The sequence below is a fragment of the Halichoerus grypus genome, chromosome 12 (assembly GCF_964656455.1).
Source record: "Halichoerus grypus chromosome 12, mHalGry1.hap1.1, whole genome shotgun sequence".
Lineage (NCBI taxonomy): Eukaryota > Metazoa > Chordata > Mammalia > Carnivora > Phocidae > Halichoerus > Halichoerus grypus.
Genome location: NC_135723.1, coordinates 31430634 through 31458486, shown reverse-complemented (window position 1 = coordinate 31458486; position 27853 = coordinate 31430634). Strand labels below are relative to the sequence as shown.

General features: G+C 42.0%; 1 protein-coding gene across 1 annotated transcript in view; it reads right to left on the bottom strand.

Annotated features, from left to right (window-relative positions):
• Nucleotides 1-7247: 7247 nt before the first annotated feature.
• Nucleotides 7248-27853, bottom strand: part of GRM3 (glutamate metabotropic receptor 3) — a 225784-nt gene continuing 205178 nt past the window's right edge. Inside the window, exons 5-6 of the mRNA XM_036064732.2 lie at nt 20713-20887; nt 7248-7797 (exon numbers count right to left, since the gene is read on the bottom strand). Coding sequence (XP_035920625.1) covers nt 7724-7797; nt 20713-20887 — 249 coding nt within the window. The 3' untranslated portion in view covers nt 7248-7723. The remainder of the gene's footprint in view (nt 7798-20712; nt 20888-27853) is intronic.

Here is a 27853-nt window from a genome sequence, read left to right as displayed (position 1 = left end):
ATTTTTCTGCTAAGACATTGAGGATTATGACTTCCATAGAAGTTTTTCTTTTTGAGTATATAAGGCAGGAACTCAATTTTGGGAAATTGCATCTAACTGTATTCATAATAAGAATGTGGTTGTACCATAAGTAGTTAGGAAATACGTGTTGTTCTTATCTCAAAAGTGATCCAGGTGATTGTGATACTTCCTCTCACGGATGGATTACTAGAATTAGCACGACTTGAATATTATCTGTTGAGAGAAGTTTGAATGAAGTTGGATCTGACTAATTGTGTGTAAACCTTTATTGTTTCAGAACTGGGAAAGAGGGGAGTTTACTGACCATTGATGATCTAAGGTGCTCTGGTTTGCTTTCAATAAACAGTAATCTTTGTAGATCTTAATCTAGATTTTTTTAAAAAGACTGGTGATTGCCTGAGAGGCAGGCCATAAGGGCAGGGTCTGTGAAAGTTTTGTCCCAAGTCTTTCAATGAGGTATGACTTGTAACTTTTGATTCGGCAGGTAATGTCTTTATTTTTGTGGAAAGTGGGAGAAAAATAAATAATTGCAGTCATTCCACTGGTGGGTAAAACACTGAACCATCCTGTTATTGTTGAATGAATGTTCCTTTTGTGTACATCTTTGCTGTGGGATTCATGAGTATAGGTGAGGTTGCCATGGTTTTATTGTTTGTCGTGAAATTCAGGGAGGGCATCACTTAGCATCAACTTTTTTTCACGTTCAATTTCCTAAATCTTGTTTTTTAATTAGAAATTATTACAATAAATTATTTTGGCATTGCTCACACTTATCCTGGTAACTGTGCTCTGATGAGCCTTTCCCCCTCTTGATCAAAATTTAAACAGAAGAATGACAATACATTGGAGATGCACCTCTTCAGAGGAGCCCTGGCAAAGGTATCCAGGCTGGACAGATTCAGGAGGTTGCACATAGTCACCTGTCACCTCTCTTCATCTTCGGCTGTGTTCCACGTGTATATACCAAGCCACAGAGATAATTGGGAGTTGCTCCCAGGTGGCTTCTTTCTTCTCCTGTCACTGAACTAAAATCTCTGACATGTCAAAAAATGCCTTAAATTTTAATGAACTCTCTGAAAATGTATTTGGTATTGAAGAATTTATTTTATATCTAATTTTAGATATAAAATAGATTTTGTCAGCTCAGTCCCATCTTTGGAAAGGAGCTGCCTTACCCCTTTCCCCAGTGATTTGTCATTTTATTCTGAGCGCTGAAGGAGTATGACAGAAAGAATATCAGGAAAATATTCAGACCAATCTTGGCTATAAAATTCACTGTAATTTTATGTCTTGTCTTTGCAGAGCTTAGTGGAATGTTGAAAGGCATAAACAAATTAATCATGTTTCTGTGACTTTTAGTAGACATTTGTTGTTTCTTTCCCCTCATAAATGGTAGAAGAAGAAGTTATAGGTTATTTTTCTAAAAGGCACAGGTTTTGAAGCCTTAAATACTACATTAAGTCCATTGTTGCCTATAATATCTCCTAGCGCTCTGTCAAAACATATTTAAATCGGTTTTCCACTGGATGAGACCATGTCATCTATGGATAAATTACATCATGCCATTTAACAATGTTGAGCAATTTGATATGTGTCCACTAAATTTAAAAGACTGAATTTTATTCTTGTTGACTTTTCCCCTTTTTGGTTACTAGTAAATCAAGTCCTTTCCAGGATTAAAAATGTTTCGTAGTATTTTTGTATAGAGTTTTGTGATTATTTTCTTCCCAAGGAGAAAAGATGGTTTAATGGTTATATGGAATAATTGCTTGGGTCCAATCACTTATGAACCAGAGTGTCCAGATTCCCAGGTAATGGGTCATGATTGTGATTCTTCAAGACCAGTTGGGTCAACTATCATTTGACATCTGTCAATAGAACTACTTCCTATGGCTCATGGTCATTCCTAATAGAAGGCTAATGTGCCGATCATTTCTCTCTTCCTCATGAAAGTAAATTTCCTGGAAGTTGGGGTGGGAAGATGACTTCACTGGCAAGGTTAAAGTCAGTGTATTGCTCACATTTATCTTTTTTAAACAGAAGATATATAGAGTAGGTCTTCCTCTTGAGAGAAATTAAAATATCCTCACATCTCTTTTATCATAACTATGGATGTTATCTCATATTTACAGGACCAAGCCCTATATTCAGGTTGCCCTAAAGAAAAGGTCCCAATGAACCATGAGAGACTATGGACTCTGATAAACAAACTGAGAGTTCTAGAGGGGAGGGGGGTGGGGGGATGGGTTAGCCTGGTGATGGGTATTAAAGAGGGCACGTTCTGCATGGAGCACTGGGTGTTATGCACAAACAATGAATCATGGAACACTACATCAAAAACTAATGATGTAATGTATGGTGATTAACATAACAATAAAAAATTAAAAAAAAAAAGAAAGAAAAGGTCCCAAGATGAGTAAACTTAAAAAAAAAAAAAAGCCAACAACAAAAAAACAACACCTGTTGTATTCATTGGATGCTAAAATGGATTTCACCCTCACATTGCCTGGCCAGAGATGACACTCTTGCTGGCTTTTATTTTTTAGCTTAAAATTTTCAGATGAGTTCATTTTAGGATCATAAATGAAGGAAGTAAAACTTGAAGATGGGGACAAGTGATTGAAAATTGATAACACTATTGCAGTGGATATTGATGCTACCATCACAATTGATATTACTATTGCAGTTGTCTAGGTCAGAGACCAGCCAACTTTTGCTGTAAAGGATCAGGTAGTAAATATTTTCAGCCTTGCAGGACATGTGGTCTCTGTTGCAACTCTGTAGCATGAAAGCAGCCACAGACAACATGTGAACAGATGGTGTGGCTGCATTCAAATAAAACTTTATTTATGTACACAGAAATTTGAGTGTCATTTAAATTTCACGTGTCATGACATATTCTTCTTTGATTCTTTTCTCAACTATTTAAAAATGTAGAAGCATTCTTGGCTCCCAGGCCTTAAAAAAACAGGTACTGGACTAGGATTTGGTCTTCAAGCTATGGTTTTGCCGACCAGTAGTTTTAATCGCTGCCACCCACGAGCAAAACTATTCAGGAGAATCTGCGTACAGATTCTTGGCCCGTTAGGTGGTTACCACCTCAAAATTTTCTTAAGTCTCTAGAGATGTCCAGGAAGAAAATAACCCATCACCTTTCCTTGATGATTTAATCACCCACACAAAGGCAAAGCCAGATACTCTTCTGCATTCCTCTTGTAGTTTTGGGACTCACTTCTCGATATTGATTAGCAAATGATAAAACTAAAGTATGTGAATAGGTTCAGATTCAACCAGCAAGATTGATTTAAACACCTTGTCTCGTTGGGATTTGTGTAATACTTATTGCTAAGGTAACTGGATTTGGAGATAATATTCAATCTCATATACAGATCAATTTAAAGGAAACATAGCATCCTCAAGTAGGGGCTCTTGATGTATAAGAGTAGTTTCATTTTTTTTTTTTTTAAGATTTTATTTACTTATTTGAGAAAGAGGGAACACAAGCAGGGGGAGGGAGAGAGGGAGAAGCAGGCTTCCCGCTGAGCAGGGAGCCGGATGTGGGGCTTGATTCCAGGACCCTGGGATTATGACCCGAGCCGAAGGCAGATGCTTAATGACTGAGCCACTCAGGCACCCCAAGAGTAGTTTCAGCAGAGATTCTTGAGTCCCAGCACTGGAGAGGTTCACCTCATCCATTTGCCCATTTCCAGGCAGCACACACCTCCATCCACACACGTTTACCAAATCCTATTTTAAGACCTACTGAGCTACAAAAGACAGTTAGGATTCCTTTAATAATGGTGGCTTGAGAAATGGACCTCCAATTAGCTTTTAATTTGTTGGAATTTTCCTCATCTTATTAATGAGTCTTAGAAGAAGAGCTCTGTCTAAAACTATCTTGTGGTATTGGTAGATTTGGTGTAGAGCAGGGCAGTATTTCCTTTATCTCAGATGGCTGCTTTCAGATTACCATTGGTTGGGTTAAATAAAAGAATTAAACCAGTGGGAGTTCTGAAAACCTCAACTTTGTGTTACAAGGCAGGAGTGATCATTGTCTTCTTCGCGGGTTTGGGCCTTTGTTATTAGAGTTCTGGTGGTCTGAACCCACACTGGTGTTCCATCTTCCTGGCACCTCATTCTTGGCTTCTCCAGGCTTATAGTGAAGAGCTCTGGGGCCCGAAGCTATCAAGATGGCTAAGTGAGGAAAGCAGGGGCTAGCCCAGGGAAAGTGGACATGAAGATTGTAAAGATGCACTGTCTGAATTACCTCCTTTCTCAGCTTCTCTCTTCATCTGTCCCCTGTGTGGTCTGCCAACCAGCTTGCCCCACAGCTTGAAAATGGGGCTTTTTATTTTTTAATTTTTAATTTTTTAAAGAATTTATTTATTTATTTGACAGCACACAAGCAGGGCGAGCAGCAGAGGGAACAGGAGAAGCAGACTCCCCACTGAGCAGGGAGCCCGACGTGGGGCTTGATCCCAGGACCCTGGGATCATGACCTGAGCCAAAGGCAGATGCTTAACTGACTGAGCCACCCAGGCACCCCAGAAATTTGGGCTTTTTTATATTACCATGATGAATCTGGGTGGGCAAGAGAATCTATTAAGATTTAAGCTAGAGAGGACCCAGAGCATTTCAGAAACTGGAAACACTCAGAAGACCAAAAATCATCACCCAGAGCATTAGGTTATGATATGTTAATGAGTAGGGTAGATCATGCTGCTTGGGTTTCTGAAATTCAGGAAGTTTTTGCAAAGATGGATCGGCTCAACCAGTTTTATATTCTGGAAGGATGAAATGTTCTTAGCAGAGTTAAAAAAACAAAAACAAAAAACTTATTTGTTCAAAATGGCTTATGTAAAAATGATTTTATAGTTGCTGTTTTCCCATACATACTCTGAATGTTTTTCAAAAGATTATTTCTAGGGATCACATGTTAGGTAATGCTCTTTCCAATAAGGAACAAGGCTTGGGGCAAGGAAGGAGAAAACGATGAGAATGGTCAGTTACTTCGCTTCTGGTGTGCAGGTGGAGTGTGAAAGATACAGTGGCCTGTAGATCAAAATCGAACTCTCCAATACAGTGTTCTCCAGACTCACCCATGCCCTCGTTGTCTTGTTTAGATCCATGATCAATTTGATTGTTTTAGGCATCAGCTGTGTCTCTGAACCACCCATCTGATATGGCCTTCTTCCTTCTGACTGTCCTATCCCATCAATGGATTATGTTTATTCTCCCTCCCATCAGCCTTGCCTCAGTCTTTATCTTGAACAGATTCTCATTTGGGGCATACTTACCTAGCACTCCCGCCACTGTCCACCACAGCAGGACACTCTTCTACCATCTCAGGTCTTGAATCCACACCCCAGTCCTCTCCACCCACTCCCCCAAATCCAGGTTCTTCTTTGAATATGAGTTCGGGGACTGGTTTGCACTGTTGTGCATTCTGGATGGATTGGTTAGGTTGCTGATCCAAATGCATTCAGAAGGGAGGAGAGAATTTCAAACATCTGACTCCTCACTGTATGTCCTTCAAGCCCAGGCCTGTTGGCTGTGTGCACCTGCTCACAATTTCTAGATGTTTTAAAAATAGCATTGGGGCACCTGGGTGGTTTGGTTGGTTGAGTGACTACCTTCAGCTCAGGTCATGATCCTGGAGTCCCAGGATCGAGTCCCACGTCGGGCTCCCTGCTCAGCGGGGAGTCAGCTTCTCCCTCTGACCCTCTTCCCTCTCATGCTCTCTTTCTCTCATTCTCTCTTTCTCAAATAAATAAATAAAATCTTAAAAAAAAAAAATAGCATTGGTACATCCCGATGAACCAGGCCCTGGTTATTGAGCCCATGGTCCCTTCCTATCCTCAGTCTCCTCCTCCTTCCTCTCACTATGTTCCTCAGTCACACTTCTTCCATTAGAATAATTTCCTGCCTTTATTTTCCTTAAAGCCAGGAACTACATCGAATGATCCCTCTTTCATGGGCTGAAGAGTGCCCCTCCCCCCAAAGGATATGTCTATATCCTAACCCCTGGAACCTGGGAATGTTACTTTATTTGGAAAAAGGGCCTTTGCAGATGTGATTAATATAAGGCTCTTGCTATGAGATTACCCTGGACTACCCAGGTGGGCCCTAAATCCAATTACAAGTATTGTCATCAGAAATGCACAGAGGGGAAGCTAGACACACAGAAGGTGATGTGAAGATGGAGCCAGAGACCGGAGTGATGGGTCCACAAGCCAAGGAAGCTGACAACCCCAGAAGCTACAAGAGGCATGGGATGGATTCTCCCCTAGAACTTCTGGTGGGGGACAGTGCTGCCAACACTCTGATTTCGGACTTCTGGTCTCCAGAACTGTAAGAGAATAATTTTTCTGTTGCTTTAAGTGATCCTGTTTGTGGTAAGTTGTTAAGTCAGCCACAGGAAATGAATATGTTCTCTAGTCATGGTACCTGGAATACGACCTGGCAGGAAGATGAGTTCTTAGTGAATTTTCCTACACTGATAAACGATTTGTGACTGAAGGGTTTACAAGGGGAAGTAGGAAAGCATGGGTACAAATAAGCGGGTTTTACTTTATCCACGCTTTGCCTGTTCACTCCTGTATTGAGCTTAGTAAAATATTTAAGTTTAATGACAAGCCTGTGTGCCTGAGTATTGTTACTGAGACTTTGGAAATGCACTGGAACATAACATATCCTGCATTTTATTGCCCCATTTAGCTCTCAGTGGTGAGAGTGCTTTTCCAATGGATTGACAGGATGCTTTCCCAGCCTCCTTCCTAGTAACTTCCTGGTTAGTTTAGAATAGTTCTATTAGAATAGTTTCCTGTCTTTATGCTTTTGAAAATGAGAGCTGTCCAGCCTTCCCCGGCAGGCCACAGTGTCTGCATGCCAAGAACCCTCTACTTACTGCATCAGAGGCCCATTTGGGCAAATTCTGGGCTGCCCTACAGATGTGGCTTAAAGAAACCTGTATGTGTATTGTCACCTGGCCACTGACACAGCCGGATAGTTGTGGTATCGTCCAATTCTGATCTTTGTAATCTGCGAAGTCCAGATATGCTCAGAACTCTCTAGCAGGGTAACAGCTTGTGTTCAGAGCGTACGTAGGTGCAAAGAGAAGCACAGTAGACAATTACATCCAACATTAAAAATAGAAATAATCTAAAGTCAACATATTCAGATTACTTGGAGTGATTAAAAAAGAATAAGCCATTATCCACCATGCTGGAAAACCTTGAAGGTTTTATTCTCAATATTTTTACATTAATACAGATGCTTTTTATTTTGTGCTGAGAAAAACAATCTGTTACACATAATGTAACTTTAATATACAACATAGAAACTCATCCTAAATTAGTTACAACAAGGACCTACAAAAAACTTCATAGGAAAAAAAGTTACCTAATATTGCCACCATATTTTTGTTTAGATTGACCCTGTCAGACCCTGTCACCAATGCTCAGCTCTTGTAAACAATGGTTATTTCCATGTTCCAGGGAATCGTTAATAATAGGGGCGCTAAAATCAGCCTAAAAAGTTCTAGCACATCACTATATACTGTACAGTCCTCAAAAATAATTTATCGTACTGTTTCTAAAAAAAGGTACTAGGGTTCTTTTGCTCAGTTTCCATATTCCGGAGCTGCACGCGAGCACTTTTGTCTAACAGTCTAAAAACACGAGAACTGAACTGGAATTCACAATCACAGAGATGAGGTGGTGGAGTCGAGAACTTCCCGCCCATTGCACACCGTTGGGACATAGGTGCTTGCAGAAGCTGGAAAACAAAGCAGGTCAGAAAAATTCAGTTCAGTCAAATAAGCCACATAGGTAATGGAATGGATAATCCCAGACACTAGGTAAAATTAAGTTCAAAAACCCATTTTTAATTTAGCTTTGGAAAAGGCTAAGTGACTTAATGCTGTAGTAGGTCAGCTTTCTAAATGTGTTCTGCTCAAAATTAGCTTTATATCCTGGCGCATACTTCCACTAATGTCCCTCTTGGAGGGAGAATTTGTGAGCATCATCATTGTTGAAAGGAGTCACTCGTGGATTTAAAATTAGCTTTGGTAAGCTATAAACTGGTTAAGATAGAATGTGCAAAGTTGAAAGCTCACTGCAATTTTCTTAAAGATTGTTAAATTAATTATGGTTTATAGTACCTCAATTACTTTTGCTCTTTCTGGGCAGGGATGCCTCTTACGTAGTCTCACGAGTCATCTATGAACTCCACTGCCTTACAGAATGGTTTGATGCATTTTCATTGCTCAAGTGGATAACCTCTGTGAACACTCTAGCAAGGGCTGGGGTGCTGAGAACTCAGTTTCTTAACGATTTTCAGAAGGGGAGATGTTCCAAAGGGATGAGGCTCTTGTTAATGACAACAGTGACGACAGTGTCGGGGTGTGAGTATAACATGGGTATGTATATTCGTTCTTTTTACGGCATTTAGTTTTCCTCGATGCAATTCATATCTCTTGTTAATTTAAAGGTTTTGTTTTTATGAGAAGTCTACATACAGCTTTGTCATTTTGCTGAATGAGGACAAAAAAAGCAAGGAGCCCCAGTTTCCATGGGCTGCGCAACTGTGTAGCCAAGAGAATCAGAGAAGGCCTTTCATTTCCTTTTAGAGCTGTTTATGTTGCATCCCTTGGCCTGTCCATGATGATATGCTTTGCCGAGAAGGAACTGATCCTCTTGGCTACCCGGCCAAAGCCCAGATCAAGCTGACGTCAGCTTTCCCATTCTTTAAGTGCATATCTCTTGGTTAATAATCATATAAGCTCATTTCCTGCTGAAGTATTTATGCCTGATAGTGGAAATATTCTTGCCCCATAAAATGGCATTTTCCATAGGGTTTTCTTTAAACACAAAGGAGAAACTAATTATAAACTTTGAGATGATGTGCTCAATCACCATATTTGGGGCACTGACGTCTTTCAGCCGGCTCACCGCTAGGGAACCGACAACTTCTCAATTTTGCATTGATTGCTCAGCTAGGTGTGTAAGAAAAGCCGTAAAGACAAGTCTCTGTGATTGAGGTTAAGCAGAGTCCTGTGACATGCTAACTCTTGGAGATATTTTTCCTTTGATCATTTGCAGGATCAGGTTCAATTTTCTTTACAATCTGATCCCACTAAAAGGCACAACTTTGGGAGAAAACATGGCATAATCTATCTTTCTATAGTGAAGAACACAGCGGGTGCGAGATAAATACCGGATGGAAAGGGATAATGATAATAATTTCAAATGTGAGGGTTTTACTTTATTCCTTGTAAAGCTTCTTCCTACTTTATGTAACCCTAGCTTCATGAAAGCTAGGTAAGGCAAGAGAAAGAACAAGGTGAGGTGACGTTCGACCACCGTTGGGTGGAAACGTAGGAGGCATGCCAGGCTCTTCAGTATGTGTGCTCTGCTGGCATTCTCGAAATCAAGTGGCAAAGGGTAACTCTTGATCCCCTAACCTCACTCTCCAGCCAGTGACCCGAGCCAGAAGTCTAAGGGTGACACTTCCTTCCTTCTTTGTCCTTCCTCCCACGTCAGACCAGTCGTGTGGCCCAGTCAACTCACTCTCCGCATCCGCCTACCCATCTGTGCATCCACCACCTTGGGCCGAGCCACCATCATGTGGCTGTTGGCCACCGGGACAATTGTGCTGCTGGTGTCTGTTTCCAGTCTTGCTGCCCTGCCACACATTCTCCGTAGAGCAGTGACAGTATGTTGAAATGTCCGTCATCTCCCTGTGCTCCCCTAATGGCCTCCTTTGTGCTCTCCTTCCTCCGGATTACACATCCCCGGGTGATTGAGACCATGCCTATCTCTCTGTAATCATTTCATTCCATGGTTTCTTTCCCCCACTTTTTCTGCATTTGTCCTCAAGCGCAGCACATCCCAGCGATGGCAGGCCTTGGCAGTAGCTGCCATCTCTGCCAGGAATGTTCTTCCCTGTCTCCATCACGTGTCTGTCTTCTTCTTGTCATCTGCATCTGAAATATCACCTCCTGGAAAAGGCTATCATCAGGCCCCCTAATTTAAATAGCTGGCCAGTAATTCTCTGTCATATTACCTAATTTTAAAACTGATTTTTTTCTTGCCTATTTGTTGTCGTTGTTGTTAGTGTCTTATGTCTATTAATATTCTTGACTAGAAAATATGCTGGGCTCTGTCTTTTTCATTATTTTATCCCAAATGCTGGTCATGGAATAGAACCTCTATAAATATTCTCTGAATGACTGTATAAATGGTTGCATTTCAAAGAACTGGGAGAACCAATGGAAGTTTTGAGAAGGAAATAATATTTTCACCTGAAGAAATGACCAGGAGAGAGAAGGCATAGGGGCAGTCTTGTCTTGGGACAGGTAGGGCTCTTTGCTTCTCTAGCCACACTGTGACAATGACTTTCCCACCCCTGCGGAGAGAACTGGCCCAGGCTGTGTACATCCCATGGCAGGCATGGTGCCTTTGACATTCTGACTAATCTCTTCATCTTTTCCGGATCAAGTTTTATTATTTCTGTGCAGATTTTTCATTTTCAGAGCTTTAAGAGGAATGATAGGTTATGGGGGTAAGTCTAGGAGAACCAGGGACTGGTATGCTCATGCCCCTCTGTGTCCATCTTGGATCAGTCTAATACCCTCTTCCCTTCGGCACTTTTGAAGATTGTATCAGAAACCTACTGTGATAGTCCCCATACTGTTTTGGAGCTCGGTTCTTCAGTGTGATCTTATGATTTTTCTTGCTCACTGCATTCTAAATTTCTAAAAACTTGAGTGGATCTTGACTAGGTGGGTAAGAAGGACGGGGGCTACAAAGGTGGCTGCATGGAAAATCCTAAGTTATAGTTTCAAATCGTGTTCCCCTGGACCCCTATTGATACCATTATGGAAATCTGCAGAAGAACTTGGCCTCACCTACCTGCATCACAGGGCCATTAAAGGGAACGCCCTATGTTAGAGCGTTGAAACTCTTTGAGAGGAAGATACAAATTCACAGCAATGGCAGGCCTCGATAATACACATCCTACAAATTCAAGGTTTTCTTAACAGGAATAACAGCAGCAAACCCCCTCCCCACCAGACTCTTTCTGTAGTTAGCTCTTCCCTACTTTTAAGTGTATTGAAGCGGGTGGTAACTTGTGTTTTTCTGCTTCTCTTTTAGTGTTTCGTCTGTAGCTTCTGCCAGTGCATTTTATTTTATTATGTAAAAAATATCCTCATTTTTGTCCATGCTGCTGAATATAGTAGAGGAAATTACTGTTTTATGAGTTTACTATCTCAATTACTTTGCCTTTCATAAATATTTTACATACGCCTCCCGTCTTAGCCCATCTGTTATTCCCCAAGGTAGTGAAATCTGGGGGAGAGCAAAGTACTATCATTTCCATGCGTGTGTTTGTGATGAGCTTTTGCTATTGTTCTAATGAAATTCTCCTGAGGTTTTTAATGGTGTAAGTTTAGCCCATTTTCTTAAGTGCAGTTAAGCAGATTTCTATAATCATACTTTCTGTCAGAAATAAGAGGTATGCTGGCTTATTTTTGGCTTTGTCGAGGGGGAGGGTGGGGGGGGGTGAGCAGCAGGTGTTAGTCACTCCAGGCTAAGGTGGTGTGATGCAATGTGAAAACTGAAGATAGTGGAAAAGGACCGAATAAGTTCCACCATTGATCACAAAAGGGCCATTCACACCCATCAAAAGGCAGATTTTACTTCACACACTTAGGGGCAGCATTGGAAATCAATGCAGCCAAGAGGCTGCTTTGTCCCACACTGTGAAATCCATTTCTCTTCCACCCGTAATGCACAGGCTGGCCAGGCTGTGGGGAAAATGACCCCATTTTTTTCAGGTACTTGGGCCCTCAATCAATGCTAAACATATTTAATAGATTCTTACGGATGCCAAGTCTCTTAGTCAATTTAGTGGCTGAGACTTGGTTCCTGAGAATCAGTGTGTTACTATAACTGTGTAATATAGCAGACTCGGGGTAAAAAGTAAAACAAACATTTAAACAGAACAGACATTCCAGTTTGTTCCCATCTGTTCCGTTTCCTTGCTCCTGGTAACCCCAAATAATTTTTCCCAGCATGTCTGCTTGTTTAGCTATTTTAATGCTATGGTCATGGAATTCAGTTTCTACCAGCTGTCTGTTGCTTTGTCTTCCTGCTTTGTTATTGAACCTGTTTTCTTACTCATCACCTTGATGTTACTTGGGCCCCGAGGGCCCATTCCAGATGTTCATCTGCTGATTAATACCAGTTGTCCGCGCAGATGATGACACTACTACCACCATTTTGGTGGCCTTGCTATGTCAGACTTCACAGTGGCAGTTATTAAGGAATGAGGCTAGATTCTTTGAGTCATGGTCTTAAATTTAACAGTAGATTTAAGAAGAAATCATATTCATGATGATGTGGGATAAAAATCTACAGACCCAAGATTTAATTTCCAAATGTGGAGTTAGAGATTATGAATGCAAAGCCTTCTTCATTCAGTGACTTATTTTTTGTGAGACAAGATTCATGGAAAGAGAAAATATGGCATGTACTGTTTTATGACCCAGAATACAGCTTAATTACCTTATCAACAGAAATTCCACTTGGTCTCTGACTAAACACCCCAGTTCACTGTTGCCACGATAAGCTGTCATGCTTGCTTTCCTTTTTTCAAAAAAAAAAAAAATATATATATATATATATATATATATATATATTTATCTATCTATCTATCTATCTATTTATTTATTTATTTATTTATTTATTTATTTATTTATTTTTTAAGTAGGCTCCACACCCAACATGGGGCTTGAACTCATGACCCCAAGATCAAGAGTCAAGTGCTCTACTGACTGAACCAGCCAGGTGCCCCATCATGCTTTCTTTCTAATCATGTTCTGTTACTCTCTCCTCCCCCCACCCTGCAAGGCGTATGAAAGTGGATGTGCGATAAATAATGTGAAAATGGAAGGATAGTAATTTTTTGTGCTATTCTAGTTTGTATCCTTTTTGCTTCCTCTTAGTTGCCCAATGTCTCTAGTTTTTCCTCTTTCTTACCCAAATGTGTTTTCAGGCAAGGATCAGAAGCTCCTTCACCCTGAGGCTCAAACAGCTACTAAGAGCTGTATGTGTTACTTTGTCTAGGGATCAAAATCAGGCCACAAGTGTTAAACTCTAATAAAATAATGTCAAGCATTTGTCCTCTCTTCTCGTGCAGCTCATCTTGTCAGCTTCACTTTCAAATTACATACAGCATCTGAACGCTTCACTCGCTTCCATCGCTGCCACCCTCTGGCGTGAACCACGGACATCTGGACTCAGCCATAGCTTCCTAAATTATGTCTCTGCCTGCTGTCCGTCTCCTGTCCTGCCCACACAGCCAAAGTGATGAAGGCAATGCTTTTAAAGTCAGGTCATTCCACACCCTTGGTGCGTGTTTCCCAGTTCTTTCAGGAAAAAAAGGAAATGTCTTGACAGTGATTTCCAAGGTCCTCTTGCTCTGACCCCTCTCTGTCCTCATCTCCTCCTACTTTCATCCTTAGTCATTTTCCTCTCGGCCTTTCTGCTGTTCTTCCAGCTGTGGACCTTTGCATTTCCCCAGATATAGACAGGGCTCCCTTGTTCCCTTTCCTTAATGCTCTTGGTCAAATGGCACTGTATCAGAGAGGCTTTCCTTGGCCACTGTATAAAAAACAGGAACCCTGTGTCCCCATGCAGCTGTATTTGTCCTTGCCCACATTATTTTCTTCACGTCGCTTATCAACACCTGATTTATTATGTGTTCTTGGTTTGGCTGTTTTGTTCATTACCACATCCCCAGTGCCTAGAGCTGAGCCTCAGCCCAAAAGCTTCTTGAATGAAGGAGTAAATTATCCATCAAATTGATCACAATTACCTACTAAGGAGTCCCTACCCCAAAGCCTCTGACATTATTCTCGGTAGGGAAGACATTAAAAAAAAATTTCCATATATAAGCATTTTCCCATTCTAGGGATACAGATATTTCCATGTATGGATGTTCTCCAGTGAATTTCACTTAAACAAAATGAAAAGGAACTTGGAAGGAGAAATAGTACAGAATAAATTGATGTTAGACTCTTTGCTTGCTTTAAGGAATTGACCATCTGAAGTCAATGTACGGGCAGTATTTGATTATATACATATTTCCTTTTTTAATTAACATATCTGCATAGTTGTGAGCATTGTACCATGTCCCTAAAGGCATTAATAAATTTGGAGTTACATGTAAATGCATATGACTGTTGGCATCGCTGGTTGAAGGGCTCTCTTTGAGTTACTGAGTTTACATTGTATTCAATGGTAGAGGACAAAAGGGAACTGTACAATGTCATTTAATGCAAGACAGTGAGGCTTAAAAAAAACAAACGATGCTTACTTTTAAACTACTATTTAAATGAGAGAAATTTTATCGTGGACATAAACATTTAGCCAGTCACCATTAACAGTATTGTTTTGTCCTCACCAGAGCACGTTTTCTGGGCAGCTTTGTGGGTAGCCCCTCGGGAATAGCACACCTTCCCTGTGTGCAGCCCGGGTGTGGGGTCCCCGGGGTCTCCGATGGACATGGTTTATGCCATTGAACTTCTCGGAATGGGCTTTTGAGAGGAATACACGTTCGCACCTATGCCAGTAGAACAAGATGCTGCCATGTGTGGCACTGAAGAGAAGGCTTCTAATTTAAAAAAGAAATCACTGAATTTGCAGATGCTAAGATTCTCGCTGTCAGAATAATCTCTGACGTGCATTTGGTAACTGAGCTGAGGCAGAAAATCCAGAGAGGCCAGAAGAGGCACATAGCCGCTTTTGAGAGTTTTATCTGTGACTTCACTTATCAAATTCCTTAAAGTGTCTAACAGACGGGGCTCCGGTTTTCCCATCCCGAAATATGGTTATTAGAATAAATGATCCTTAGCATTCTCTTCCAGCTTGAGTTCCTTTGGTCACTGTTATTAAAGAAGGTAGGCTATATTTGCTTAGGGGAAAACCTAGTGACGTATTAGAGGTAAAGAGATTTAGGGGTTAAAAAAGGCAATTGTGAGACAAATACAATGGAAATGTTACATAGAAGAAAGGGGAAGTGTGAACATCCGTTCCCCGATACATGTAGGGTCATCTATGAGAGCCAGGGCCTCTCTCTTCTCCCACCCTCAAGGAGGAAGGGGTGCACGAGGATGGAATGAGGTTCTCAGGCATCTTGTGACTTTCCCCTCCAAAGGGAAAATGGATTGACATCTGTCTGATGTGGATGCACTAGGTCTATTCTGCCTGGACGCAGCAGATGGCTTAGCTTGCTGAATACTCTCAGCTCCTCCCGGATTGGCCAGCCAGGATTTATGTTTATAATATACTTATGCCTGTGGCAGAGAAGACCATCAATTCAGTCTGCATTGCCAAATAACGTGCTAATTTGCCTGGCCGGTCTAGTACATAGTGTCATTATGGGACTCCCTCGACTGTCAAGTGCAGGCCTATTATGCTGATTTTCTGGACTTGCACTGTCGAGAAGAAACTTGGGCATTACATGCCTTTTTTTTCTTTTATAAAGTCATACTCGGACTTGAGCAATGGTCTGCCCCCTTTTAACTGGGGTACTTCAAAGGCTTGGCCATCGACAAATGCAAAGTCTGGTCCTCAGATGCTTGCTTTCAGTTGCTGTAGCTCTGTGGAAAATGATAGCATGACTCTGAAAGACCGTTCACTTGATCTTTTTATACCATTGCTCCTTATAACGTGAAAATCCTTTGTGATAAAGGATAATTCTATTAATGAAGCCATTCGCACTTCACCACCTAGACAAGTGACTTTCTGAATAAGGTTTTGGCAGAAGAAATCAATCTCATTATACCTGCAGCTCCTCTGGGACCCAAATCTGAGCATCATTAGTCAGCAGAAGCCTCTTGACTGTTCTTAATGATAATGGCACACATACATCTGAATGATCACCATGAGCAAGAGAAACACACATCCCCAAAGGCCCAGGTCTGGATACATAATGGCTCTGACAATGATTGGGCACACCCCATTTCTCACCTCTCTCTCCCCACTCCGGGCTGATACAAACTCATAGTGTCAACAACATTCTGACCTGCATGGGGCCCCTAGGGTTTTCTGCTGCATAACCTCACGTGTACATCCAGCTTGTCTCCTTCAAGATTATGCAGCTCTACTTACACTTGCAGCTTATGTTCTTGATTGCCTGTCTTTGGCAAAGTGGGCCACGTGACCCATTTCTGTGCCAGAAATGCCTTCTCTGGAGGGTTCCAGAGAGAGCTGGGGAGATGGCAGCTGCACGGGGTTGTGGCTGTTGGCATCACGAGGCAGACGATGGGAGTTCAGAACACCTCTCCCCCTCTGATCCTACTGCCTGCTTCCTCCTTGAGGGCCCTCTCAGAGGCTCTCCCTGTCCTGCACTGATCATAGCAGATGAAGCAGGCAGCATGGTTTAGGCCGAGGCTCTTAAAATATTTCCCTTGGGCCACTTCCATTGAACCAGCTGGAGTATCTGTTACAAACCAGATTGCTTTTGACCCAGACCATATGACTCAGCATATCTCTGGGTGAGGCCTAGGAACTCCATTTCAAAGAGGGGTTTTTTTTTTTTGGTTGTCTGTATGGTACACAAATATTGGAAGCCATTGGCCTATGGGTGTACTTAATAGAGAAAAATTAATGTTCCCTTCATTTGTATTATTTTGACTCCCACTGCATATAGCTGATCAGATATAACTAAAATTGTTCTCTTTTGCACTTAGCAGGATGTAAACATTTTGCAGAACACGAGTTTTCCGAGATGTCCCTAACCACGTCCTTTCTTCCATGCCTGTTTCTAAGTTTGGTCATGTTTTTCAACTTTTTGGAGCAATGGCTCAGCTTTTAAAATCCAATCCTATTACTTTGTCTGCTATCAGCCCCCTTAGCTGCCATCAGGTGGCTCACCCAGGCTCCTCAGTGATGTGATATTTCTGCTACTGTTGCCTGAGAATTACGTGGGAATGAATTTGGCTGCACCTCCCGGCCTGGGTAACTTCTTGGCATTACACAAGATTGCGTGTGTCCGTCTTTGTGATTCCTGATAAAACTGCATATTGGAGGAAGGATTGGGTGAATGTGGCATAATAAAAATGGCCACAAATTATTTCAGAGGTGAGGGGGTCTATGGACCTTCCCTTGAATCTCGACAGGCCTTGTCATCCTCTTTATGATTCCGTGGCAAGGCATCCTGCCAAGCTGCCAAGTGTGAGTAGAACTACCGTAGTCCTCTGGATCAGCTCAGTCTCAGCTGAAACCACAGGAGGACCCAGTCCAGGCCTCATAAGAGCAGATGAACTGCTCAGCCAAGCCCTGCCTGAATTCCGGGCCCACCGAATCGTGAGATGATAAAAGAGTTACTGTGTTTTGTTTTTAATTTTTTAAAAGGGTTATTGTTTTGAAGGCACAAAATTTTGGGGAAGTTTGCCATGTGGGAATAGCTAACTAGATGTATGTGTGTGTTGGGGGGTAACCCTGTTGCTACACTAACTTATTCTCATCAACACATGGAGTTGTTATTTTTACATCTGGAGGGATTAAATTGGAAAACCAGCAGCAATATTGGTAACAATAACTCAAAACGATAAAATGCCTGAATAATACTTACCAGAACATAAATTATGTGCCAACTAAGTAAAACATATGCTTTAGCTAATGAACTCAGAGCAATTTAAGGATATTTCTTGATTTAAAAAACCATGTACTTCCTGGTATTTAGGAGGGAAATGAATATAAATTGAGCTGAATATTTAATGGAGGAAACAGGCACTGAGAAATTAAACTGGTTGCTTAAATGGTCACAACAGTAGGTCAATAACTGTTCATCTGTAAACTAGACACTATAGACCAGTGTCTTTCAAACTTCTTTGGTTGCAATTCACAGTAGTAAACATTTTACTTGGACCGTGTATATATACGTCACCTCTGGAGCAAACTTAATGAAATACTACTTACCCTTATTACATATAATGATTCTAATATATATTTTTTTCTTCTGAAAAATGCTGGCCAAACATACTGCATAAATTTCATGACCTATTAATGGGTTACACACTACAGTATGGACAAAACTGGTCCAGACACCGAGTTTCATGGGACCAGGGTGTCTGTCCTTTTCACCATTATGTACACAGGTGCTTAGAAATTTCTGTTGTATAGAGGGTACTCAAGCATTTAATGAATGAGTGAATTCAATGACTGTAGTTCTAATTTATTAAAATGGGTAAGATATTAATCACAAGTCAGGAAACCCAGTGTCAATTCTTGAATCATTGTATATCTTTGAGAAGTATGAGCCCACAAGTAAAATTATTTTGAATAAAAGATAAAGAATTACAAATAATGGGTTAATGTATTTAGTTATACACTTTGAAATGCCCAGAGGTATCACATGACTACTTCTTCACCTTATTATTTTAATACCACTTCATTAATATAGATTAGAGAAAAACTATTTAAAAAATGAAGTCTTTTTTGAAGAAAAAAAATTTACCTAAAATTTCACTGAGTAACAAAATTGTTCTAAAATGTTGGGCTGGGTAGATGCTGACTTTGAATTATTAATTGGGCCACTAGCAGATTAGCATTCTGAGTGAAAGCTTTATGCAGGTACATTGTGGTCAAAATACATTATTTTTGTGTAAATGGATATTTTTAAAATTCTGAAGAGAGACTTGGTTGGGTCAAGTGCCCTTGTTATCCCTTGAGGAATTTATTAATTCCTAGCATATATATCAGGAAATGCTGCCATTTCAAAATTACTGAGGTTTGCATGTATCCATGTGTGTGGAAGATTTAGGGACCTTGTTCAGTTGTTTGAATAACAACCAGGAACTCTGAGCTCTGAGAACAAGATGACTTTTGCTCGGAAGTAAATCTTGCTGCGAGCCTAGGGTAACTTTCCTGTTGTTCTCCCAGTAAAGCCTACCTTGGACCTAACTTCCCCAGCTTGCACAACGAGCCAAGTGGCTTGTTGTAGTTGGATACAGTAGTTTGATGCACTGCCTTTAAAATCAGAGAAACTGACTCTAAATTCCAGTTGGGCCACTTTCAGCATGTGGGATGCTGGTTTCTGGATGTCCGGGCATTGTGTGCATTAAATAACCTACAACACACGTACACACGTGTGCGTAACCTTGAGCACCATGCGCAGCAGATAAGAACACTCAGTTAATGATAGTTCCTGCTCTTATCGTTGTTGTTTTGTTTTGTTATTGCCAGTTCTTTCTTGTCTGGACTCGCCAGCTGTTATAGTTGGGCTCTAGAAAAGAGATTTGTTTGCTCAAGAAATAAGCAGTTTTCTCTAAGGTCCAGGGAAAATTATTTTACAAGTTTTACCTTGTCCTGGTACTCAGCCATGGGGACACCCGGCACTTGCGGCTGGAAAGACAGTCACATTCCTATCTCCCTATCTCCACCCTATCCCTGTCTCCACAACCCTAACTCCACGCGGAGTTGTGCCGGGAACACCTGCTTTCAGCCCGAAGCCTTGCCTTTGTTTGCTGGGGGAAGGGCAGCCCTGTTACGTTTCATACTTTGTTGCAGAAACTGGGGCACTAATGTGATTGCTTGGTCTGTGATGCTGAGCTATTTTGAAGCATCCTTTCCCATCGACTCGAGGCAAAATGGTGAAGTAGTCATTTGTCTCTGTCACTCCAGTCTTCCTTCCCCCTCTTGTGGCTTCACCCCTCCTCCCTCACGCCCCCCCCACACCCTTGTCACAGTGAGTTTCTCTTGCTTCATACCACAGAGAAACTGAAATGGCTTAAAACGCTGTCCCCTTTAGGTACCTTGTGCCTAATAATTAAATGAGTGATTCGCTAAGGGTAGTGTTTCAGATATTTGCAGGCCAGCAGGAGAGACCGCGTGGACTAGAGCATTCCTCTGCTGTCCTGCCCTCGACACTGCTTCTCAGCTGGCTCGCAGCTGAAAAGCATCGTGTCAGGGAAGCCCGGGGAAGATGTACTCCAGCATTTTTCAAGGGTGTTCCATGGGAGCACATTAGCTGGTTTAACTGTGGTCGAATACGTTTAAGAAACAGTAAATAGAGGTTAAACAGGCTGCCTTGCTGTAGGGTTTCTTAAGACTAACACGCTCACGTTCAGGGAGGTGCTTTGAACTTCCAAGGGGGTATTTAGGATGTGCCATTTTCCATCTTACTCAGTCATCTTCCCTTTTAAATTTTTCATGAAGCGCCTTCATCATCTCTGTGACATAGAACATCCTTTACAGAGCACCAGTCTGGTCCAACCCTCTAGGCTAATGAGTAAAGTAAGGCTGCGAATAGTAGAGTGAGGTGCTCAGGGTTACCCCCTGAACTGATTGCAGAGTCAGGACTAGGGAGTAGGTTCTCTGACTCCACAACGTGGCCAGACATCCTAACTGCTGCTGCGAATTTAATGTTTGTCTTCCCTGCTAGACTGCACGCACTACCAAAACGGGAGCTTTGATTTGTCTACTCACCTCTGTATCCCTCGCGTCTAGCATGGTACCTGACACATGTGGTTGAACCAGGACTTACTAAAATCAAATTGAGATTGTTCATGGGGATGGACGTTTGTTATCCTTGCCTGACTATGTCCTTGGCTTCCCCTCTGAGTGTGCTCCCTATTCCGGTGCCGTTCACGGACGGGTCAGCGCCGAGTTCTGTACTTACACTGAGAATACGTGGTCCCAGTTCCGCTGACACTGAACCTATTGAGGTGCAGTCTGTGTGTGACCACATTCTTCTGGGGTTGGAACAGGATGATGTGCACCTTGGGTGCAAACAGACAGCCCAGGACCACAAAGCCACTTAGGCTGACGGAGATGCACATGGTTGTGGTCTGCACCTACAAGAAAAGGTGGCCTAGTTAAATGCCCGGCTGTAAATTCAATCATGTGGCCTACTGAAAAGAACACTGAAAAAAGACCAAAGTAAGAAAAAAAAAAAAACCCAAATCATTCACAGTTCTATTGTTAGTATAACCAAACCAAAATAATAACTAAATGGGATCTTCTGAGCTTGGGATGTTTATGGAAACATCACTGAAGATTTGTAAACAAATTCATTTGTGTCGGGTGTTCCTGAAAGCTTGCCAAGACTTTACATGGATTTTCTTGTTGTTTGTTTTCTTCTTTATATTTGTGGAAAGATGTTTCTGCAGAACCACCCAAGTCAGAATCCTAAAGAGTAAAATATCAATATTCAGTGATGAAGTGACCAGATTGCTGATGGTTTCAGTCAATCAACTTGGCTTGTTTAAGGTTTACTATAATCATGAACAAATTGGGACCTTTTACATTTTTCTCCATCTCTCTTTTTTTTTTGCTAGGAGTTCTACCTATCAGCCATTGGTTCTCCTACTCAAAATCGGGGAACACCGTCAACCTTCTTCTGGGGTACCCATCTTTAATTATTTCTTTGGCACCTCTCGGGAATTTTGATACATCAGGTACTCACTGTTCAGTCGTTTTGTTCTCTAGGCTTCCGTACACCTGTTCTTGACAGAGGAATTTCACTTGCTTCCTCTTTGCCTCTCCTGAAAGTACACCTCAAAACTAGGTTTTAGCATGTCTTTAATTCATTCATTTGCTTTCGCTCTTCATCTTCACTGATCTCATTAACTGTCCTAACTTCAGCTCCCATACATTTTCTGGAAAATCCTAAATTAGCTTCTACATATTTTATTGCTTTCAGTACTGAAAAATGGAAATTAATTATTTCTTCTATCAGTTTCTACTCAGAGTAGCTATGGTAAATCCTAAGGTAATTTTAGATTTCTTTGTCCTTTTTCTCCAGGCAATGCTGTTACCAGATAGCATAATCTCTTATGCCCTAAAGTGTCCGACCTTCGTCTCTAATCAAAGAAACCTGAAGACTGAACAATTAACTGGAGAAGCCACATAACGTTAGGAGGCTGCATTCTGTTTTTGACTAAAAAAAAAATTCAGGTTATACTTATAGCATAATTCTTCAGACTCTGGGTTTACTTTATATGCTAAAAGCACAATCTGTCCTCTCTATTTTAAACCTCTTGTCCCTTTTAACTGTCCAACTTGGCCCCCACATTGCAGGCTCCTTTCCCTTTTGCTAACTGCTCAGAAAAGAGTCCACTATCTCATTCCACGATGTAAAAGCCTTGATAAATCATAACTGTGTTATTTATAGCAAGCCCAATTTCTGGTGTAATTTGTTTTTATTTTTACATAGATAATCTCAGAACTGTCTTCTTCCTTTAGAACTCTACTTCTCCATCCTCAGCTTTGACTGTGGAGCCAAGAGGAGAGATATCAGATATTATTGTGAGGGTAAGGCAGGTTCAAATGTGCCAGTTTTCAAGGAAACCTTTTCTAAAAACATGTCTATAACGTTGAAGCTGCCCACACTCGGACACATTAAAAGGAGAGGAGAGGCTTTTATGAGGAGGATATATCGGAAAGAGCCATGCTATGAGTTGTAGACCCTTCCTCTCCGAAGGAAGGTTGTGCTCATCTCCTCACCTCAGGCCTAGAGAGGAGAGCTTCACTATGACCATTCATAGAAGGTTTGAGGTTTTCCTGCAGGGGGAAGATGCCCTGGTTTGGAGCCTGATTCCTGTCTTGGAAATCTAGAAGGTGAGAAGAGACTAATTACTTTCTTGGCAGAGCTTGCTGCTATACTGAGACTGTCCTTTACTGTAAGAATTTACCAAAACAAAGGATATGTGAGTGCCATGTATGGACAAGTTGGGCCACACTCGACAGAGCCATCAAGGGTAGTCTTGGGCCCATGTGGAGGAGCTTGGAGTCCTTCCTAGAAAGAGGCCGGTGGCAGGGTATACCTGGGTGCCCTGGGACTGAGGATGGAGCCACAAGGGACAACTTAGAATAGGATTTGCCAGCCAACTCACTCAAGGACCAGCAGGAGAAAAGAAAGCAGCTGGAAATTTCTGAAGATTGCATGAAAACAACCCTTAATCACCTTCCAGGTATCCTAAGGATGTGTGTTTAACAAATACTGTGGAGATCATAAAACCATCCAGTTATGTGAGAACTGTCCTGCTTCTTCCTTATTACATTTTAACCAGGGCTGAGAGGGAAACAGCAACTGGTGGACTGGGGAGTGTGAACAAAGGGAAAAGAAAAGTCAGGCATCGCAGGCTCTCAGCCTGAGGCAGGCCAGACTTTGGGAGAAAATGAGGATTGATGTTGAGTCAAGGTATGGCTTTGAGAATTACCCAGGACTAGACATTTTAATTTCCTAATAGAGACTATTTTTCATTGAAAATGATTGTAGGACCATATTACCTAAGAGCACACATTCATGGGCCTACAAAGTTTGTGAGCATTTTCATTCATTGCTCTATCCCCAGCACCAGAATGGGGCCTCACATATGGTGAACACTCAGGATTTGAATGTGCCCACTGGGATTTTCATCCAGGGGTGGGGGATTATTATGCTCATAGAATACTAAAGGGGCAAGCGGCGGCAGAACTAAAGATGCATGTTGGTCATAGTTTATGCAGCATATTATTTAATATAATTGTTTTAATTTGACAACTTTTAGTCTTCTTACAAGCCCAAGTAGTAGCCTCATAAATTCAATTGTCCAGTTCCTTTAATAAGTCACACGACTGAGTCTGTATTTATCTGTAATTCTTTGTTCTGCCTCTTTGAAGTCTTTGCTGCTTTGATCTTCCTCAAACTCCTAGCACTATTTGACGTGGTTAATTACTTCCTTCTTTTTGGCTTCCTAGACATCCTTCCTCCCCTCACTGAAATTTCCTTGTCTTAGTTTTCTTTGTTGGCTTTTTTGCTTCTCCCTGAACTTTAAGTGTTAGAGCGTCCCAGACCTCAGTTTGGATTCTCTTTTCTTCATCATCTCATCAAGTTCCTTGGCTTAAATAGGTCCTATGTTGATGTTGTTCAAATATTTATTACTAGTTCCAACCTGTCTTCTGGGCTTCCAGACATATATTCAGTTGCTATCTTGGCATATCGTCTTGGATACGTACTAGGCATATTGGGATTAATTTGTGAGCAAAATGGATCCCTTCCCCCAAATGTTTCCACTTGAGTAAGTGACATCAAATCCCACCCAATTGTGCAAGCCCAAAACCTGGGAGTCATCCTTGATTTTGCCTTTTCTCTTACACCCACACATCCAGTCCCATAGCAAGTTCTGTTTGTTCTTTTGGAAGATAATTCTCTATGGTGTCTTGTGCTTCTAAAATGTCTTTCAAGCACAAGCCCTGCCTGCCTTTGTTCTGGATTTTCTTTTCAGGTATATGAGTAGAGCAAAGAGACTTAGAAGTCGGAGACAGTGCCTATTTGTGGAGCAAAGAGCCAGCATATCATCCATTATGGAAGGTTCAGGTTCCTGAAGCTCCCGGTCCCTGCCCTGTGCTGCCACCACTGTCTGCGTGGTGGTCACATGGCCCACTTCACACAGCTCATGGGGAGGGGAGCCCAAGGGACCAGAGCCAATGCCGACCCTCTGGCTACCACTATTGCTTTGAGTCATAAAGGCTTTTTTGTCAGCCTCAACAAAACCCTGGCAAGCTAACGTGTTACCTTACAAGTAGAGTCAAGTCTCAGATGATGCAGTCTTCGACAGTTTTGGCAATGAGATCGGAATGGCTTTCTCAAAGAGGGCCGTAGGGGCTGAATTAACAAAATTTGAGAGAAGTCCATGGGAATCAGTAGCAAACATTTGCCCAAATTCCCTGGCCAATCAGGCAGTAATAGTGCTCACATTATTCCCTACTAATGAATGAGGTGGATCTGGGGAGGCGCTAAGGGCTGAGCAACTGGGACTAGGTTCAGATAGAGCTGCTAGATCAGTACTGTAATTGTTGTTAACTCTCCTCCAAGGGGTGAGGTGGATTTCCTCCCTAATCTTTTTTTTTTTTTTAAAGATTTTATTTATTTATTTGTCAGAGAGAGAGAGTGCACAAGCAGGGGGAGTGGGAGAGGGAGAAGCAGGCTCCCCGCCGAGCAAGGAGCCCGATGTGGGGCTCGATCCCAGGGTGCTGGGATCATGACCTGAGCTGAAGGCAGATGCTTAACTGACTGAGCCACCCAGGTATCCCGATTTCCTTCCTAATCTGATCCAAGTCCTGAGTGGGCAGAAAGTTTGACTCCCTATCACATCCAACTTGCAGAGACATACACCTATACTGAGCATGAAAGGAGGGACCTTCAGAGAAGGCAGACACTGGGTGAATCATCTGCACTTTGGCTGATTCTCCTGGGAGCTGAGGGCCGGGTGCATAAACCCTTGCTAAAGAAGAATGGCAGCAGCTGGGCCCTGCTAGGGCTCATGCCCCGCTGTGGTCTCTCATACCAAATTTAGATCCATTCCAAGATGACAAAGGTCTCTCCGTTTTTTGCAGCAGAACCTGGCAGCAAAAAAAGGAGCCTTGGCTGTCTCTGCAGGATTTCCCTGAGACAGAAAAATGCTCTGGAAAACCATAGATGAGGCATTGATTAGTATTTGGGCTCTTATTGACTTGGATTGGGTTTAAAATGCTGACAAAGGGGCTGTACTCAAGAATGAAAGAGTGAAAGAGACACCAGGAAATCTAAATTCTTGCAATTGGCAAGCACTGGACAACTTCCCCAGTCCTTATGTTAAAACCAGGCAAGATGCTAAGAGATGTCACAATGAGACAGCAAATGCCCTGGATTAAGATGGACTTCTTTAAAAAAGTCCCTGCCGTGTGAGTCAAGGCTGAGTTAGCCTAAGTGCACAAACCATGTGCCCCAGGCAGAAAGCTAGCTGGCTCTGGCTTCTGAGTCAGGGAGTTCCCAAAGTCGAAGTGACAGTAATTTTGATCTTGCCATGCAGTTTAGGGTTTGGGGGGCTCAGAAACACTGGACCTTTGTTCAGTTGAGCCAAGTAGCGGCTGCATGCTTAAAACTGAAAGCTAATGTGCCTTACTTAATGGCATGGAGTTACTCTCTCCCTCTGTGCTGCCTGATTCCTCTTTTACCCTCCACCCTGATTTTAGCTGCTTTGAGGAGAACGATACTTATGGATAGGACCAAAATCTCCCCATCCCCAAGGGTGACTGAAGTCCCATACACACCAGACCCAATACACTGGGAAACTTCGGGGAGGGAAAACCTCCAATTTTTATGCTCTGCTGGTTATAGACAACCAACTCACCATCCTACACTGACCCGCCAGGGGGAAGGCAGGGCTGGGCCTACGAGGAGGCAAGTGAGGCACTTGCTTGAGATGCAGATTTAAGGGGGCATCAAAAACTCAGTAATTAAGAGAAATAATGTTTTATCTCACTATGTTTTAAAAATAAAAATGAATGCAAAAAACCTATGATGGGGATGCCTGGGTGACTCAGTCAGTTAAGTATCCGACTGTTGATTTTGGTTCAGGTCATGATCTCAGGGTCCTGAGATTGAGCCCTGTGTCAGGCTCCATGCTCCGCGGGGAGTCTGCTTAAGATTCTGTTCCTCTCCCTCTACCCCTCCCCCTGCTCACATGCACTCTCTCTCTCTCTAAAATAAATAAATAAATCGTTAAAAAAAAAAACCTATGATGAACACACTACCAATATTTTAAATAAGGATAGACTCAGTAACAGTGCTGTGGTAGGACAAAATCAGTCTTAAGGCAGATACTGATCCTGTATTGAGAACTGCTTATACAAGGGTCAGTTAGCCCACTTTGCACTGCCTAGTGAAAACTGGGGTCTGGGGCACTTACATAAATGCTGCACTCTGGCTACAGTGGTGGCTGTGGGTAATAAAGTCCTTTGTCTCTGAATCGGGAGTCTCATGTCTTCTGCCAGCATCCCTAGAACCACGGCAGTCTAACCTGTTAGATTGCAAGATGGGTAAAAACCCTTGACAGTTCTTGACAGGTTCCATCTCCATTGTTAATATTCTACCATGTGATTGGAACACCCACCACAGCCACCTAACCAGTCTCCCCACTTCTGCCCTTACCTTTAAGTCTGTATCTTCAGCAACTTGAGATATATATATATAGATATAGATATAGATATAGATTGTCCAGAATGTGAGATCATAAAATGTGAGTTTAAACTCCTCCACTTAAAATCTTTCAATAGTTTCTTTTTCCATATAGACTGAGATCTAAACTTTTTGCAATGGCCTATAAAGTCCTACATGATTTAGCTTCCCTGCCCACCTTGCATATAAAATCACTCTTCCATCTACTCATTAAACTATAGCCATATATACCTTTCTTTTCCAAGACTTTTTTTTTTTTTTTTTTGCCTTGGGGTGTTCATTGTTGCTGTTTCTTTTGACTAGCACATAGAATTCCCATGGCTAGCTCCTTCCCATCCTTCAACAGAGTGTTATGAAATAGACACTAGCGAGGGTGGCGGACATGTTTTGAAAGAATTTGAGATTTGATATATTTTGTTTAAATCTTCAAAATAGTCAACAGGGGAAAATTGGAATTTCTTTGTAAGTATTTGAACCTTGTCAACATTCCAGTCACCTCCAAAGGCTCTGCCTGCTGTGAGCGAAGTGCTTCACCTGTGCCACACCCTATAAAATCCGACGACTTGGTACTCAGAGTACGGTCCTTTGTCTAGCAGCATCTCTACTACCTGAGAGCTTGCCAGAAACCCGGAATCTGGGGCTGCCTCTTTTCTTACTGGATCAGAATCTTTATTTTAGCCAGGCACCCAGGTGAGCTGTCTGCACACTAAAGATTGAGGAGCAGTGCAATGGCATCACCCCCTTTTCCTTCCATCACAGCCCTTGAACCACTGCATGAATTACCCTGCATTTTCATCAGTTCATTATTTGCTCTCCACCCCTATCCTCCCCTCGCTCC